The sequence below is a fragment of the Lithobates pipiens genome, unplaced genomic scaffold (assembly GCF_037356315.1).
Source record: "Lithobates pipiens isolate NorthernLeopardFrog02 unplaced genomic scaffold, aLitPip1_a1.2 Scaffold_23, whole genome shotgun sequence".
NCBI classification, from domain to species: Eukaryota; Metazoa; Chordata; class Amphibia; order Anura; family Ranidae; genus Lithobates; species Lithobates pipiens.
In genome coordinates this window covers 177,560,499-177,574,994 of record NW_027507785.1, presented here as the reverse complement: position 1 = coordinate 177,574,994, position 14,496 = coordinate 177,560,499, and the positions used below count along the sequence as shown (strand labels likewise).

At 41.3% G+C, this 14,496-nt stretch overlaps 1 protein-coding gene across 1 annotated transcript in view; it reads left to right on the top strand.

Moving 5' to 3' along the window:
- The window catches only part of COLGALT2 (collagen beta(1-O)galactosyltransferase 2), a 148,679-nt gene that overhangs the window by 96,058 nt on the left and 38,125 nt on the right, over positions 1–14,496 (top strand). Inside the window, exon 7 of the mRNA XM_077452656.1 lies at positions 7,764–7,840. Within this exon, the coding sequence (XP_077308782.1) occupies positions 7,764–7,840 (77 nt within the window). The remainder of the gene's footprint in view (positions 1–7,763; positions 7,841–14,496) is intronic.

The following is a 14,496-nucleotide window of genomic DNA, read 5'->3' as shown; positions in this document are numbered from 1 at the left end:
AGAGATGGATTACTGCATATTGGCCAAGAAAGATTTGTTTGTACCTCTAGAAAAGATTATAAATAATTGGACCATAGCGACTAACTGATTTCTGTATTTAGTATCACACATGCCTACATTCTTCTAATCAGACAGTCAGCCTATTTTAAATGGAGAAAGAAAATGGAGAAGATCAGGAAGAATATGTAGACTAGCATGTCATAGGTTAAGGTTACAAGACCATCTCCAAGCAGCTTGATGTTCCTGTGACTACAGTTGCAAATATATTATTAATGACTTCCTTAGACATGGTTGTAGGAGGAACATCGGTCCCTGAGTAAATAGAAGGTGTGAATGTAGTGAAAATGGTAGGCAAAGAGACTAGGGAAACTTCCAAAGAGATACAAGCTAAATTCCAAGGTCTAGACAGTTGGCTCAAAGGAAGAAGAATCAGGGGGATGCTACTGTTGAAAAAAATAAAAAAGCCAGGCTCTGAGCTCGGAGGTAAGTCATACCAGCTCTATGTTCACAGAAAAAAATAAGGCTTTCAGAAAAAAGAAAACTTTATCTTTATAAGACATGGAAGAAAGTTGGTTATGTTTTGGGGCTGCCTGATAGCATCTGGCACAAGGTGCCTTGAATCATTGCAGGACACAATGACATCTCTAGACTATCAAGTAATTCTAGAGTGAAACATATTGCCCAGTTTCAGAAAGCTCTGTCTCAGTCACAGGTCATGGATTCTCCAATGGGATAAAAGCACCCAAGAATAGCAAAGAACAAAACATTTGACTATCCTGAAGTGGCTTCTCATGAGTCATGATCTTATTCTTATCTAACATCTATGAAATAAGCTAAAACATGAGACCTGGAGAAGGCACACTTTAAACCTGATATAGCTAGAACAGTTTTCTCAAGAACTGTGGGCCAAAATATCTGTCAGCATGTTCAGAAATCGCATCCAGGGCTATAGCAAATGATCATCTCTAAAGGTTTTACAACAAAATATTAGGTTAGGAGTCTCATAATGTTGGTCCATGTCATTTTTTATTATTTAAAGTATTCTGTTGAATCAAAAATCAAAATCAAAGTCTGATTTTATTTAATGTGCAATAAGCAATAATGGAATCCAATTACCTTGGTCAGTTTAAGGTTATTTCAGAGAAAATTGTTGGTCCTTCTTTTACCTGGAAGGGTGCCAACAAATGTGTCCATGTCTGTACATAAACTCCACACATCTGTGCAAATGGACATTCCCCCCTATAACCACTGCTGTAAACATGGCCGGTCAGCAGAATTCTTGTAAAATATTGCTGCTGCTGCATGCTGATAAGAGTATTTATGCTCTTTGGTAGTTGTCAGGCGCTTCAAGGGATTGGAGAAAAATAGCCCATCTCCTCCCCTAAAAACACAAGTTCAGCACTGGCCTCAGTCTTACCTCCTTAATGGCAGCCAAGTTGGTGAACAGGAACCTTCTTCTGTCCTTTAAAAATAAATATTATTTTTTTTCCTTTTAAGATGTTAAAAATATTTCATTTTTATTTTGTTAAATATATTCTGTATGTGTAAAACAGATCTGCAGATTGCGACCCCTATGCAATTATTTTTTTAAATATTGGAGCAATGTTCCAATTAATATCCATACCAGACGTGAAGGGCCTGGCATGGATTTTGGGGAGACCACCACACATTTTTTTTATTTGGGTGCAGGGGGGAACCCATGATGTTTTTCAATGATTTTGATCTATTTTGCCGACACCCGACAATACATTATAGCCGCAAGTAGTTTTAAATGAAATGTTTTCCTTTAGAAATTACATTTTTCTGTAGTACTGTTCTAAACTCTGGAAAAATGCACTACTTTACAGGCATACTAAGGACATGTCCCCAGGCATGATACTTAAAAGAATATTTCATTTTTATTGTTTCACAAAATCACTGCTCCTGAAAAAATATCAGTCTTTAAAACTTTTTTTTTTGCATTGATACATGTCCCCTGGGGCAGGACCCAGGTCCTCAAACACTTTTCATGGCAATATCTTGCATATAAGCCTTTAAAATGAGCACTTTTGATTTTTCATGTTCGTGTCCCATAGACTTTAACGGCGTTCGCGTGTTCTGGTGCAAACCAAATCGGGGGGTGTTCGGCTGATCCCTAAAGTGCAGTAAAAGTGTAGTTTAACCCTAATGTAAACACTGTAATGATAAAATATTTGTTCACCATAAGTACACTATACTTTTTCATTAATTCAGCAAAAAATATTTTAATCAATGTTTTCTGTTGAAAGAAAATGCAATTCCAATTATTCTCTGTGAGTATAGGGAGTCTTTTGGCCTCCAGGAACAGGAACATTTGTCTAACAATACTCAATGTGGTATTTGGTAGAATCCATGGAAATCGAATTCCAGGAGGGTACGCATTGAATGTAATTGTATACTAGAATAGCAATATTGAAACCACATCTTGACATTTGACCTAGGACTGTGTGATTGCATCCCTACTGGGAATGTTTATTTAACCACAAACATGTTAAATCGCTTTTATCTTGTGTACGAAACAGTTTCACATGAAAATGACATGCCTTCTTATAGGAAATATGGTATATAACTTTATTTCTAACATTTTAGGTGCATTAGGATTATGTATATACAGTAAGTGTATTTGTAGGACTTCTACGTGTAAGCATGAGGACTATAGCACACTTCATACTTTCCATTTTCCTCAAGCCGGGAAATGCTGCAACAACTGCTATTGTGCAGTCAGTGGCATCCAGTTTTTGCAGAAAAATAAATAAATAATTTTGTGTTACCTCATACAATGCAGTACACTTACCCTATCCTGAGGGTCAGGGACCACTTGGAGAATGTTAGGCAGTTAGCAGGGTTTACGGAACATCCCATTTTTGCCAAGGACATAAGAATATGTTTATAATGCATGTTAATGTATGTGTGACAACAATAATATGTATCTTCACATACAAGATAAAAGTATGTTTGTTTACCATACAGGTCCTCATTATGTAACCCAAATTGAACGTGTAAATGCTTAATCTACAATTATGTAAACTCATGTCAAGTAAAAGCTCATCCTGTAAACACACTTATATTGTGTTTACTTGTGGGGAAAAGAAGAAGGCAGTTCTTGATAATTAAACAGGAGAATCAGTGATATTTCATAGTTAACAAGTGCCAACTGGTTTTCCAGCTTATGAAGGTTGACAAATTTTAAGCACACTCAAAAAATTAGGCCCAGCAGACCGCGCACAGTTTTTGCTTAGAAGTTATTTGTTAGATTAGCAACAATTATGTAGTGCAAGGGTTTTCTTAATTGAATAGAAGTTTAATTTTTTTTTGTGGGTTCTGCACTAAGAAATGTAAGGTCCAGTTATTTACCCAGGTTCTCTCCACCACGCCATAATGCTGGACTAAAACTAAAAAATAACTTTGATAAATAAGTTAGTTAACATACTTACCGTATATACTCGAGTATAAGCCGAGATTTTCAGCCCCTTTTTTTAGGCTGAAAGTGCCCCCCTCGGCTTATACTCGAGTCACCACCGTCTGCCTACCTGATCAGCGTGTCATGCAGACAGACGGTGGCCATTCCACTGTTCAAAAGCCGCACCTCCCTGTCTGTGATAGGCGAAACACTCAATTTCCCAGCAGTCAGTGTTCCGCCTATCACGGACATCCTCTCATCCTCATCCATAGTATGAGGATGAGCGGATGTCCGTTATAGGCGGAACACTGACTTCTGGGAAATTGAGTGTTCTGCCTATCACAGACAGGGAGGCGCGGCTTTTGAACAGTGGAATGGCCGCCGTCTGTCACAGACGAGGAGGAGAGGTGCGGCTTTTGAATCCTGGAATGGCCGCCGTATGTTTTTATGACATGCTGATCGGTGCAAAATGGCACACAGAGCTGCAGATGGGCACAGAGCTGCAGAAGGACACAGAGGCTGCAGATTGGCACACGGAGGCATGCACAGGACACAGGTAGGCTGCAATGGACACAGGGAGGTACACAGGGAGGTATGCAGCTGCAGATGGGCATTGTTGACCCTCTTTTCCACTCTTTTAAGCTGTAACAGTAGCTGCTGCATGTCTCATCTTCGGCTTATACACGAGTCAATAAGTTTTCCCAGTTTTTTTGTGGTATATTAGGGGCCTCGGCTTATATTCGAGTCGACCTATACTCGAGTATATACGGTACCTTACTGCTGGTATCTTTTCTTTTTCCTGCCTGTACTAAACCCATTAAAATATAGAATTTATAAAAAATATAAAAAAAGAAAGAAAACAGGTAGTTGATATACTTACCCTACCCCCCCAGCTTCTGCCTGCAGCACCTTGGTGAAGGTGTCAGCACTTTTATGCCTGGGAGATTCCAGGAAATACTTATCTTAATAAGATGTTACTGCACTGCGATGTGCTTCAGCTCATGTAATTTGGGCTACTTGGCATTCCACGGGATCTGGCTGGAAGCATACTGATGTCACCCCTTGCAGTATGGCAGCCTTTTTTCCCTTAAATTTGAAAACTGCATTTTAGTATGCGGTAGGAGGCCTTTAGTCATGTAGTGCAAAGTTTGAGTTATGTTCTGACATTGCATATGGAGATTTGTAGTTTATCCCACAGTGGCAAGTTTCACTCATTTTGTAAACTACCGTATATACTCGAGTATAGGCCGACCCGAAATATAAGCCGAGGCCCCCAATTTACCCCCAAAAAAACTGGCAAACTTATTGACTCGTGTATAAGCCGAGGGTAAGACATGCCTGTCCATCCCTGTGTGTGTGTCCGTTCATCCCTGTGTGTCCGTCCATCCCTGTGTGTCCGTCCATCCCTGTGTGTCCGTCCATCCATCCCTGTGTGTGTGTGTGTCCATCCATCCATCCATCCCTGTGTGTGTGTGTCTCCATCCATCCATCCATCCATCCCTGTGTGTGTGTGTCTCCATCCATCCATCCATCCATCCCTGTGTGTGTGTGTCTCCATCCATCCATCCATCCCTGTGTGTGTGTGTCTCCATCCATCCATCCATCCATCCCTGTGTGTGTGTGTCTCCATCCATCCATCCATCCCTGTGTGTGTGTGTATCCATCCGTGTGTGTGTGTGTGTGTGTGTGTGTGTGTGTGTGTCCAGCCTACCTGTGTCCCGAGCCTTTGTCCCGAGCCTCCGTCCCGTGCCGAGCCTCCTTGCCTCCGTGCCTCGCCGCCGTGCCTTGCCTCCGTCCCGTCCCGTGCCGTGCCTTGCCTTGCCTCCGTCCCGTGCCCTCTTCGTCGGCGCCTCGGCGGCCATTGTAAAATTCAAAAGCTGCGCCGCCGCCTTCGCCTGTGATAGGCGGAACACTGAATTTCCCAGCAGCCTGTGTTCCGCCTATCACGTACATCGTATCATCCTCGTCCGTAGTACGAGGATGATACGATGTCCGTGATAGGCGGAACACAGGCTGCTGGGAAATTCAGTGTTCCGCCTATCACAGGCGAAGGCGGAGCCGGAGGCGCGGCTTTTGAACTATAGAATGGCCGCTGTCTGTCTGCTCGACACGCTGATCGAGCGGGCAGACAGCGATGACTCGAGTATAAGCCGAGGGGGGCACTTTCAGCCTCAAAAAAGAGGCTGAAAATCTCGGCTTATACTCGAGTATATACGGTACTCTCTAAAATATCAGCCACGCAGAATGAATTATTTTCAATGCTTGCTGACTCACAAGCTTGCATGGTTAGAAGGAGCAGTAAAGCACAACCGTGGTGCAGCAGGAAGCAGAGCCTAGATATCTAACAAGCATAAATGGCTACCTCTATTTACATATATTATTTAAAATTGTATAAATATAAACAAAAATGTTAAAACATTAGGCCTCGACCGCGGCCGCGGGAGGCTTTCACGTATCCCATCTTCCTCTGAGTAGATACAGGAAGGTGAGCGGTGGTGGAAGGAGCAGCTTCCACAATATCCACGGTTGTTCCTCTGAGGGCAGTCACAGTACCACCTATCTCAGGAACACTGATTGTAGCAGTAGGTTTGCAAGATGTAGGCCTGGCCACAGGAGTGAATGTAGCATTCTTCTCAGTGGCGATGCCCGTAGCCCAGTCCATCCTATAGGCACAAGGTGGCCCGGTAGGCTGCTCCACTGCGAACAGGTACTCCCCGCAATAAAGACATCAAACAAACGGGCGGGGGTTTGCGACCAGTCCCTTGCACCTGTTGCACAGCATGTTCAAGGCCTCAACATCTCCCATAGTATACAGGATGAAACGCCCCTGCGGTCTTAGGCGAATCCCTGTATCAGTCAGAAGAGTTCCAGGCAGTCTGATACTCGTAGTGGTAGCCCCAGAAAACATCCTGGGTCCCATAACAGACGGTGGTCCTGGTACTCTGAACATTTTCTCAGCAAAAATATGGACTCTTCTCTTCAGCGTCCCAACACAGACACACGGTGCCTCGTGCCGTAAGTAGACAGAGAAAGCTCCTCCTATTGGCTCCTCTGGTCACATAGCTCGTGGGCCTTACCTGACTCTGCCCACAGCTCACATGCCAGGTAGTGACCCACAATTAGCCCCTTATGAATAAAATATAGCACAGTCCAGAACCCTCTAGTGTGTAGACTTCAAACAGTTTCCTTGAATTGCAAGAGCAATGGCAAATCCCGGACGTACGAGCCCCCACATGTAGCACTGACCCCCGAAGGAGCTGCTGGTTTTATTGGGGATTACCGTTACCTCACCTGCTCACCTCTTCATCTTACCGGAGTCCCGTGCAAAGTAGCCCAAATGATGATAGATCAGACACGTGGTCCCTTTTGAAGATTTATTTAGGGGTAACACCAAAGAAAGACACAAGACACCGTCCTTCAATAGAGGGTTAGAGGATAAGGGGGAGTTCAGGCACCTAATAATTGTGGGTTAGAGGTATTAGTCAGATCCAGAGGACAAACAGCTCCACAGACTGGATCCAGCATTCACCAGATAGGCCCTTCTCACTTGACCTAGCAGCCGATGAGATGCCAAAGTCTCTGCCACAGACTTGTTAATTGAACTCAGTGGTCTTGAGAGTAGATGTACAACAAAGTCTCTGCTACAGACTTGTTAACTGAACTTAGAGATTTTTGAGAGTTTTTAGGAAGAACTACCATACAGAACCAGATTCTTTCAGCCGATCTGGCGATACTGTAAGGATATTGATCTGGGTTGCGTCCTAAAACTGAGTTTCCAGGCTCCTCCAGAGACATCAGCCTTGCGTTCGGTCCTCCACTGGAAAAGTCCTCCGCTGGATCCTCCAGCTTTTCTTGGCTGCTCCCCGCAGGCGAGACAGCACAGGACCACCCTGTGTAGGCCCCAAGACATTCATGGGCCTACACTCTCAGCTGCGAAAACCATGTGAATAATCATACACAAAAACATATATATTCATATATATATATTCATAATATTTGCATGAACTATTAATTTTTTTTAAGGTGCACACCAACAGTGTCTAGCACCATGCATGTATTGCCCTCACCTCCAACAGTTGACCTAACAACTGTTTAGGTATATCAGCCAACTTCCCCTTTAGGGTATTTATATTCACTCTTTCTCGGTTGTTGGTTCCTCCATGGAAGCGATAAGTAGTGAGCATTGCTATGGACAATATGGAGGATACAGGTTGTTTTTTATTTGTTAAGCATAATAACCAAATCTGAATATCAAGTCCTATGAGTTATATTACATTTTAAATTATAAAAGATGCATATCTTTATTCTAATTCTATTCTGTAAACTTGCGCTTATTGTCTTCTAGTTGATCGCCCACCCCTAGAAACATCACGATATGTCTACGTGCCACCTAAACTTCCGGACAAGATGGGATTTGATGAGGTTAGTTGTCTGACACTATCTATCATAGAGGAAACACATTGCGCAACCTCGGTAATGCGGTAATTCCTTGCCATAACCGCAGTGAAATTGACGAGTCAAGCTACTAATCCTTGAGAAGCAGTCTAAGTGGCCATGTGTACAGAAATGGCACAGCTGCTAGGAACTCTTACCGATTCTTGTGTAACACTGGTTTCTGTGCGGCAGGTTGGTGGGACAAGCTTCACCCTGCACATGGCCCCATTGCAGAAAACCAGGTAGAAAAAAACAGAGTGCTTGTTGTAATAAGCACTCTATCTTACTGGCCATGCTAGTGTAGCTGCCTGTGAACATTGTTCAGCTGCGGCTCCAGCTCAGTTGTAAAAGACATGCTGCCTCACTAACTATAATGGGGAGGCTCTCTGTGATCTTTGTCAGTCCTGGGGTTCAGCACCAACTCCCACTTGGCTGCAACAGTACCCTCACCCTTCAGGCCTGGCTCCCAGGGAGGAACAGGGAACAGCATGCCCCCTCCCCCACACCTGTTCTCACATTGAAAAAAGTCTGAGTGGGATAGCTTTGAGATGATTGAATACCAATATGCTAACAATATCCAATAACTACTATGTTTTTTTTTTTTTTTTACTATAAGCAAACAGGCTTTTTCACCTTGCAATAAAATGTTCACTTTGCAAGGGAATCATGCAAGCAAAAATGTTTGGATCTTTGCAAAGTGAATTTTCACCACTTTCACTAAGCTAAGACAACATTTCCTTATAGAGTGAACAGCCTTCAGTAAATCAATTCAATTTTCACAAGCAATACCCACTAGAGCCAGGGGTTATTAATGAGGGGAGAATTGTATACATGAATGCTATGAATGGGTCTTAAAGCCCAACTCTAGGAAATCTCAAAAATCTCCCTTGCAGTGGGGCTACTTCCACTCTGCAGGGGTTAACTGTTTATGTTTAGGTGAGAATAAAATCACTTTTACTTACCCAATCAGACATATGGAACCTGCATCATTCCATATGACATCAGCACCCTAAACTGCTGGAGCATGGGGGAGAACATGCTGCAGGGACTGGCCTAGCAATGTGGAGAAGTGGAGGAGCATTTTCCATGCCCCCTAAACCCAACTGAGCAGCTGCCCCTGCAGTGCGGGCGCTGCCCCACTGCAAATGGGAATTTTCCCATTTCCTAGAGTTGGGCTTCAGGAGGATTAAAAATATGTCAGACCAAACGTACATTGTTGTTAGTTTCTAAACTTTTGGAGCTGACTTTAAAATTAGTCCAGGCTTGGGCTAATTCATTGGCTTTGTTGTTGAAAGGATTGTTTTACATACCCTCAGACACCTTTCAGAGTGGAGTTCCAATAAGCTCTTCCTGTCAGATTTTAAAGTGGACTTGATTGGAAGGTTCATGCATTCCTATGGACAGGAAGGTGTTGTTTACACCTGCCTAACTCTGGGTCCAATCAGGTCCACAAAAAAAAATAAAAAAATGGAGGTCCTCTTCCATTTAGGCAGAGCAGATCGGAGGGTAATCTGGTGTAAACGCACACTGGTTTCCCATAGAGTGGAGTGGGCTCTGTCTGTGTACACTCTGCAAAAAATGAGTGGACAAGGATGTGTCATCCACCTGCTCTACTCCAGTCAGCAGGGGATCAGCTCACAGATCCCCTGCTGATCGAAGTGGAGTGCTCAAAGTGTAAATTTAATGTTAGGGGGTAGGTTTAGTGATACAGTCAAGTGTTAAGGATATAAGGTTAGGGTTAAGGTTAGGGTTAATGGAGCCTTAAGGCTTAGGTTCATGGTAGCTTATGGCTTAGGATGCAGGTTAGGGAGTAATTTAAAATTTAGGTAATAGTGAAACTCTTATTTAAAAAAAAAAACTTCAGCTGTTACATGCTACATGCATTCCGGTCCCTTCCGCCTTCCTGAATCCTAAGTGAAAGGATCTGTTTGCCATAATCACAGGATCATTCTTATTGGTGTTATAAGAAAAGGGTACCCCTTGCACAAAGGAGAAGAGGCTTAATCTCTAGCTGTTAAAGGGGTTCCTTGTTGTAAAGTAGTAAAGACGTAGAAAAGACTTCTACAAGAATTGGTTGGAGCACATTCAAGCTTCTTCACAAAAGGGTTTGATAGTTCCATAATGTGTATTGCAGAGTACCATGTTCATTGTATAGTGTTGTATACAGAACGTTTTCAGGGATGCAGACATTGGGTCTAAGAAAGCGATTTTGCAATTATATGTACAAATGCAGGAACAAGGAACTGTTGTGTCTACTAGTTAACTTTAATTTTGAAAACACAAGACTTCAAGACCTATGTAGGTTACAGAGGCCTCTTTGAGGTTAACAACAAAACATTGTTAAAATTAATGAGCAGGATTTGTGCCAAAGATTAAGAACATTGTTCTACTAATTGTCTAGTTGCTGTTTACAGTCTTGAATGATAAGCCTCAGGTGTTCCAGGACTAAATTAAGGAACTTATGCGGCTCTTTTCTTTGGATCTAAAGATCACACACACACTTAAAGTTTTCAACCCCTGCTCACTAAGCATAAACTACATCTCTAATTACTATTTGCTTCTAAACTGACTACATAGCATAAATCCAAGGAACTCCAGTAAAACGGTGGCTTTTCCTAAAATAAAAGGAACACTTTTTATGGAGTCTTCATGACTCTAAAATAATACACACACAGAATAAATATGTTTAAAAAATGACCTGTCTTTATAAATCAATTGTCCTCTGCATACTTGAGCAGGTCTAAATCAGGAATAAAAATAGCTTTTTTTTTTAATGGTGGGGGGCTCTGTATGAAGTATTGGACACGTAGATGTATCACTATAATCTCAAATAAACTTAAATATATTAATGCAATTTTAAACATTGCTTTAATGTTTCTTAAATATGCAGCTTTGTTTAGAATAAGACCTGGTGATCCTCCATTGAAGGTCCTTTTCCTGGCATTTCCTGTAATGGGATGTGCACCAGTCTTCCAGTTGTGCACCTGCATTGTCTGCTCGGTCCACACATCTCTCTTGCAGACTGCAATGGCCCATGCGGATGCACATTTAACAGGCATTATCAACAGGGCCGTCTTTAATACTGATTGGACCTTGGGCAAAAATTTTCTTGCCTCCCCCCCCCCCCCCCCCCATGCAATTTCCCTCTCCACCTGCTCTGAGAAATACAATAAATAGCAGCTAGACTTAAAATCAGTTTACTGTATCAGATCAGGCAGCAATTGTGATTGGTTGCCAGCAGTTACAGCATTTCATTACTGCTTACTGACTGGTTGCTAGGGGTTACAGCACACATTATAGCTCACTGATTAGTTGCTAGAGGTTACAGCACATCATCTCCTTACAGCAGGGGAGCACGATATACGTATGAATGCCGCCTTTATTTACATATCATTGCCGCCGGCCGCAGCTATTTACTTAGTATTGTCGCCACTATTTACATATGAATGCCGGTTATTTAAGGGTCTGCAGGTGAGTCATCTACGCACAACAATAGGGCAGATCTGGGCAGCATTAGTACCAGCACGTCACACTAACATATCGGGACACAGCACAGGACTAAAACTTCAAAGGACGAGGGAATTTAAACCTGGATAGTTGCCAAGTATGAGGCAGCTGTTTTGGGCCCCAAAACAATGACAGGGCCCAGGGCAGCTGCCCCTTTTGCCCTGCCTTAAAGACGGCCCTGATTATCAACTGCTGTGACAGTATTTTATGAAAATAATGCATAATCAGTATTTATGGTACACTACTCTTTAGCAAACTAAGTGTTTGACAGTTAGGGGTTATTTCAACTTTAAGTGTTTAACACTACCATACCTTACAGGTGTTAAATGCATATCTTTATTGGCTTTTTTCATACAATACTGTACATACAGTACATTGTCCAAACAGCACATCTGTAAGAACATTTCCTTGAAAGGAACAGGGGCAGAAAAAGTTTGATTTTCAACTTCTCCAAATATTCCTTACTGCATAAGAAGGATAATAACAGGCTGCCAAAAATGTGAGAAGGTGAAAAACATGGCTTACGTATAGAAATACGAGGAGGGAATACTGTGAGCTTTCAGCAAGATTATGTAAATACAATAACTAGTCTGTTCAATTATTTTTTGTGAGAAATAGGAAGCAGGAGAGAGAAAGAGAAGCGCCAGGGCAATCCTAGTGCAGCATTATATGGCGCACTTTAAAAACGTGTTTTGTCGCGATGTTTTGCTCAAATAAAAAAGGTGTAAAAAATTTTTTTCATAATATATGAATAAATACATGTATAATAAATACACAAATAACTAAAAATCATCATAAATAAATGATAAATACCTAAAATAAATTAATACTATGTAATACATAATAAATAAATAACCCCTAACCTTAAAAATAATATGAGTCTTATTATTATTATTATTATTATTATTATTAATAATAATAATAGTCATGATAATACAATAATAATAAATGCTCAAACAAAAAATAAATAAATGAATCATGATAATAATAATATTTTTGTATTATTATTATTAATACTAATACTGATTATAATACTAATATTTTTTTTTAAGGGTTGGGGTTATTTATTTATTTATTATTGCATAGTATTCATTTATTGTATTTGTTTATAATAATTTTTATTTATTTGTGTATTTATTTTACATTTATTAGTACATTTATTATTATTATTATTATTATTCGTAGTAGTAGATGTTCACACCCATACGATACGATTCTTGCACCATTTGGCAACACTGCAATCTACAAACCAATCTAGGGATGTCATTAACTTTGCATTGACACCCGCAGCAGTTCACAGATGTCAGTGTGAACCACCGGCAGATGCATGCAATGCGGGAACCCGCACTAGAATGACACTGATTTCCACATTGCATATATGTGAACCGGGACTGAACACTACTAAAAAACTCCAGCAACAACACTCAGCCCTGTAGGTTTACATACCAGGTGATCTAGAGCTGACTGAGAATTAACCTCAGTGGCAGCATTCCCGAGTGTGGCTCGGGGGGGATTTTCATTACCACACTCGGGATTGCATTGCAGTATCCTGGGAAAGTTACATACCTTACCCACAGGATTCTACAATGTCTCCCTGCTGTGTGTGTGGGCTGTGTCCTCCACCCGATGTACTGTGTGTCGGGCTCCGTTCCCTGCGAGTGTCGCAACGCATGGGGATGGAGCCTGGCGCCAAAATCAAAAAGTGCAAAAAACAAAACACATACAGTACACTGCAATCATTCAGATTACATTACTGTATCAAATCATTTCACATCCCTTTTGTCCCTAGTGCTTTGTCCAGTGCCCTGCATGCAGTTTTATAATATATATATATATACTGTTCTTTCTGCCTGAAACCTCGAGAGTGTCCAATGCAACCAAAAAGAGTCCCTTTATGTCTGTTTTAGACCAGCTGAAAAACAACGATAGTAAATTCGAATTACATGCAGAATTGAGCGATAGTGATTAGTGAGGAAATTCGTCATTAACCCCCCTAGCGGTAATCCCGAGTCTGGCTCGGGTTAGGAATTTACTGATAGAAGCGGTAACCCTGAGCCAGACTCGGGATCGCTTCGCTGGATGCAGGGGAGGACACAGTGAGACTTACTTGCCTTGTCCCCTGGATCCAGCGATGACCGCCGCGCTGTGTGATCGAGCTGTCCTCCGCTCGATTCACAGTGCCGAATGCCGCCGAGCTCTGTTCCCTGCGGCGTTACGGCGCATGGGAGCGGAGAATGGCGGCAAATTCAAAAAAGTAAAAAGACACAAAACACACACAGCACTGTAATCTTACAGATTACAGTGCTGTATTAAAAAATACACACCCCCTTTGTCCCTAGTGGTCTGTGCAGTGCCCTGCATGCACTTTTATATTATAAATACTGTTTTTTTCTGCCTGGAATTTGGAGATTGTCCATAGCAACCAAAAAGTGTCCCTTTTTCAGTGTTTTAGGAATTGATTACATTATTGAATAATTTTTATTATTCTTTATTATATTATAAACGTTATCATACCCGGGATGTCTGCTAGACTCTGGTTTGAAGAGATTTAAGAGCGTTATTCCTAAGAATTACAGGACTACAAAATAAAATGCCAGATTTCCATGCAAAATAATTGTACCGCTTTCAGCACCTAATTCCAGACTGAATCATACCGCCAGGGAGGTTAACCTCCCTGGCGGTACGATTATTTCGGATTTTAGGTGCTAAAAGCGGTACCATTATTTTGCATGAAAATTTGGCGTTTTATATTGTAGTCCTGTAATTCTTAGGAATAACTCTCTTAAATCTGTCCAAACCAGAGTCTAGCAGACATCCCGGGTATGATAAATGAAAAATGAAATCATAAATTATAATATAATAAATAACTCTAAATAATTGTACCAAATAATAATATAACAATAATAAAAATTATTCAATAATGTAATCAAATCAAAAACACTAAAATTTGCTCAGTTGCAGAATTGTCACTGTCATTACTTTTCAGTATTTGATGACGGATCTCCCCACAAATCGCTATCCCTCAATTCTGCGAGTGATTACAATTTATTATCACTGTTTTCTAGCTGGTCTAAAACCATTTTTGATGTAAAGTGACAGTTTGGTTGCTATGGACAATCTCCAGTTTCCAGGCATAA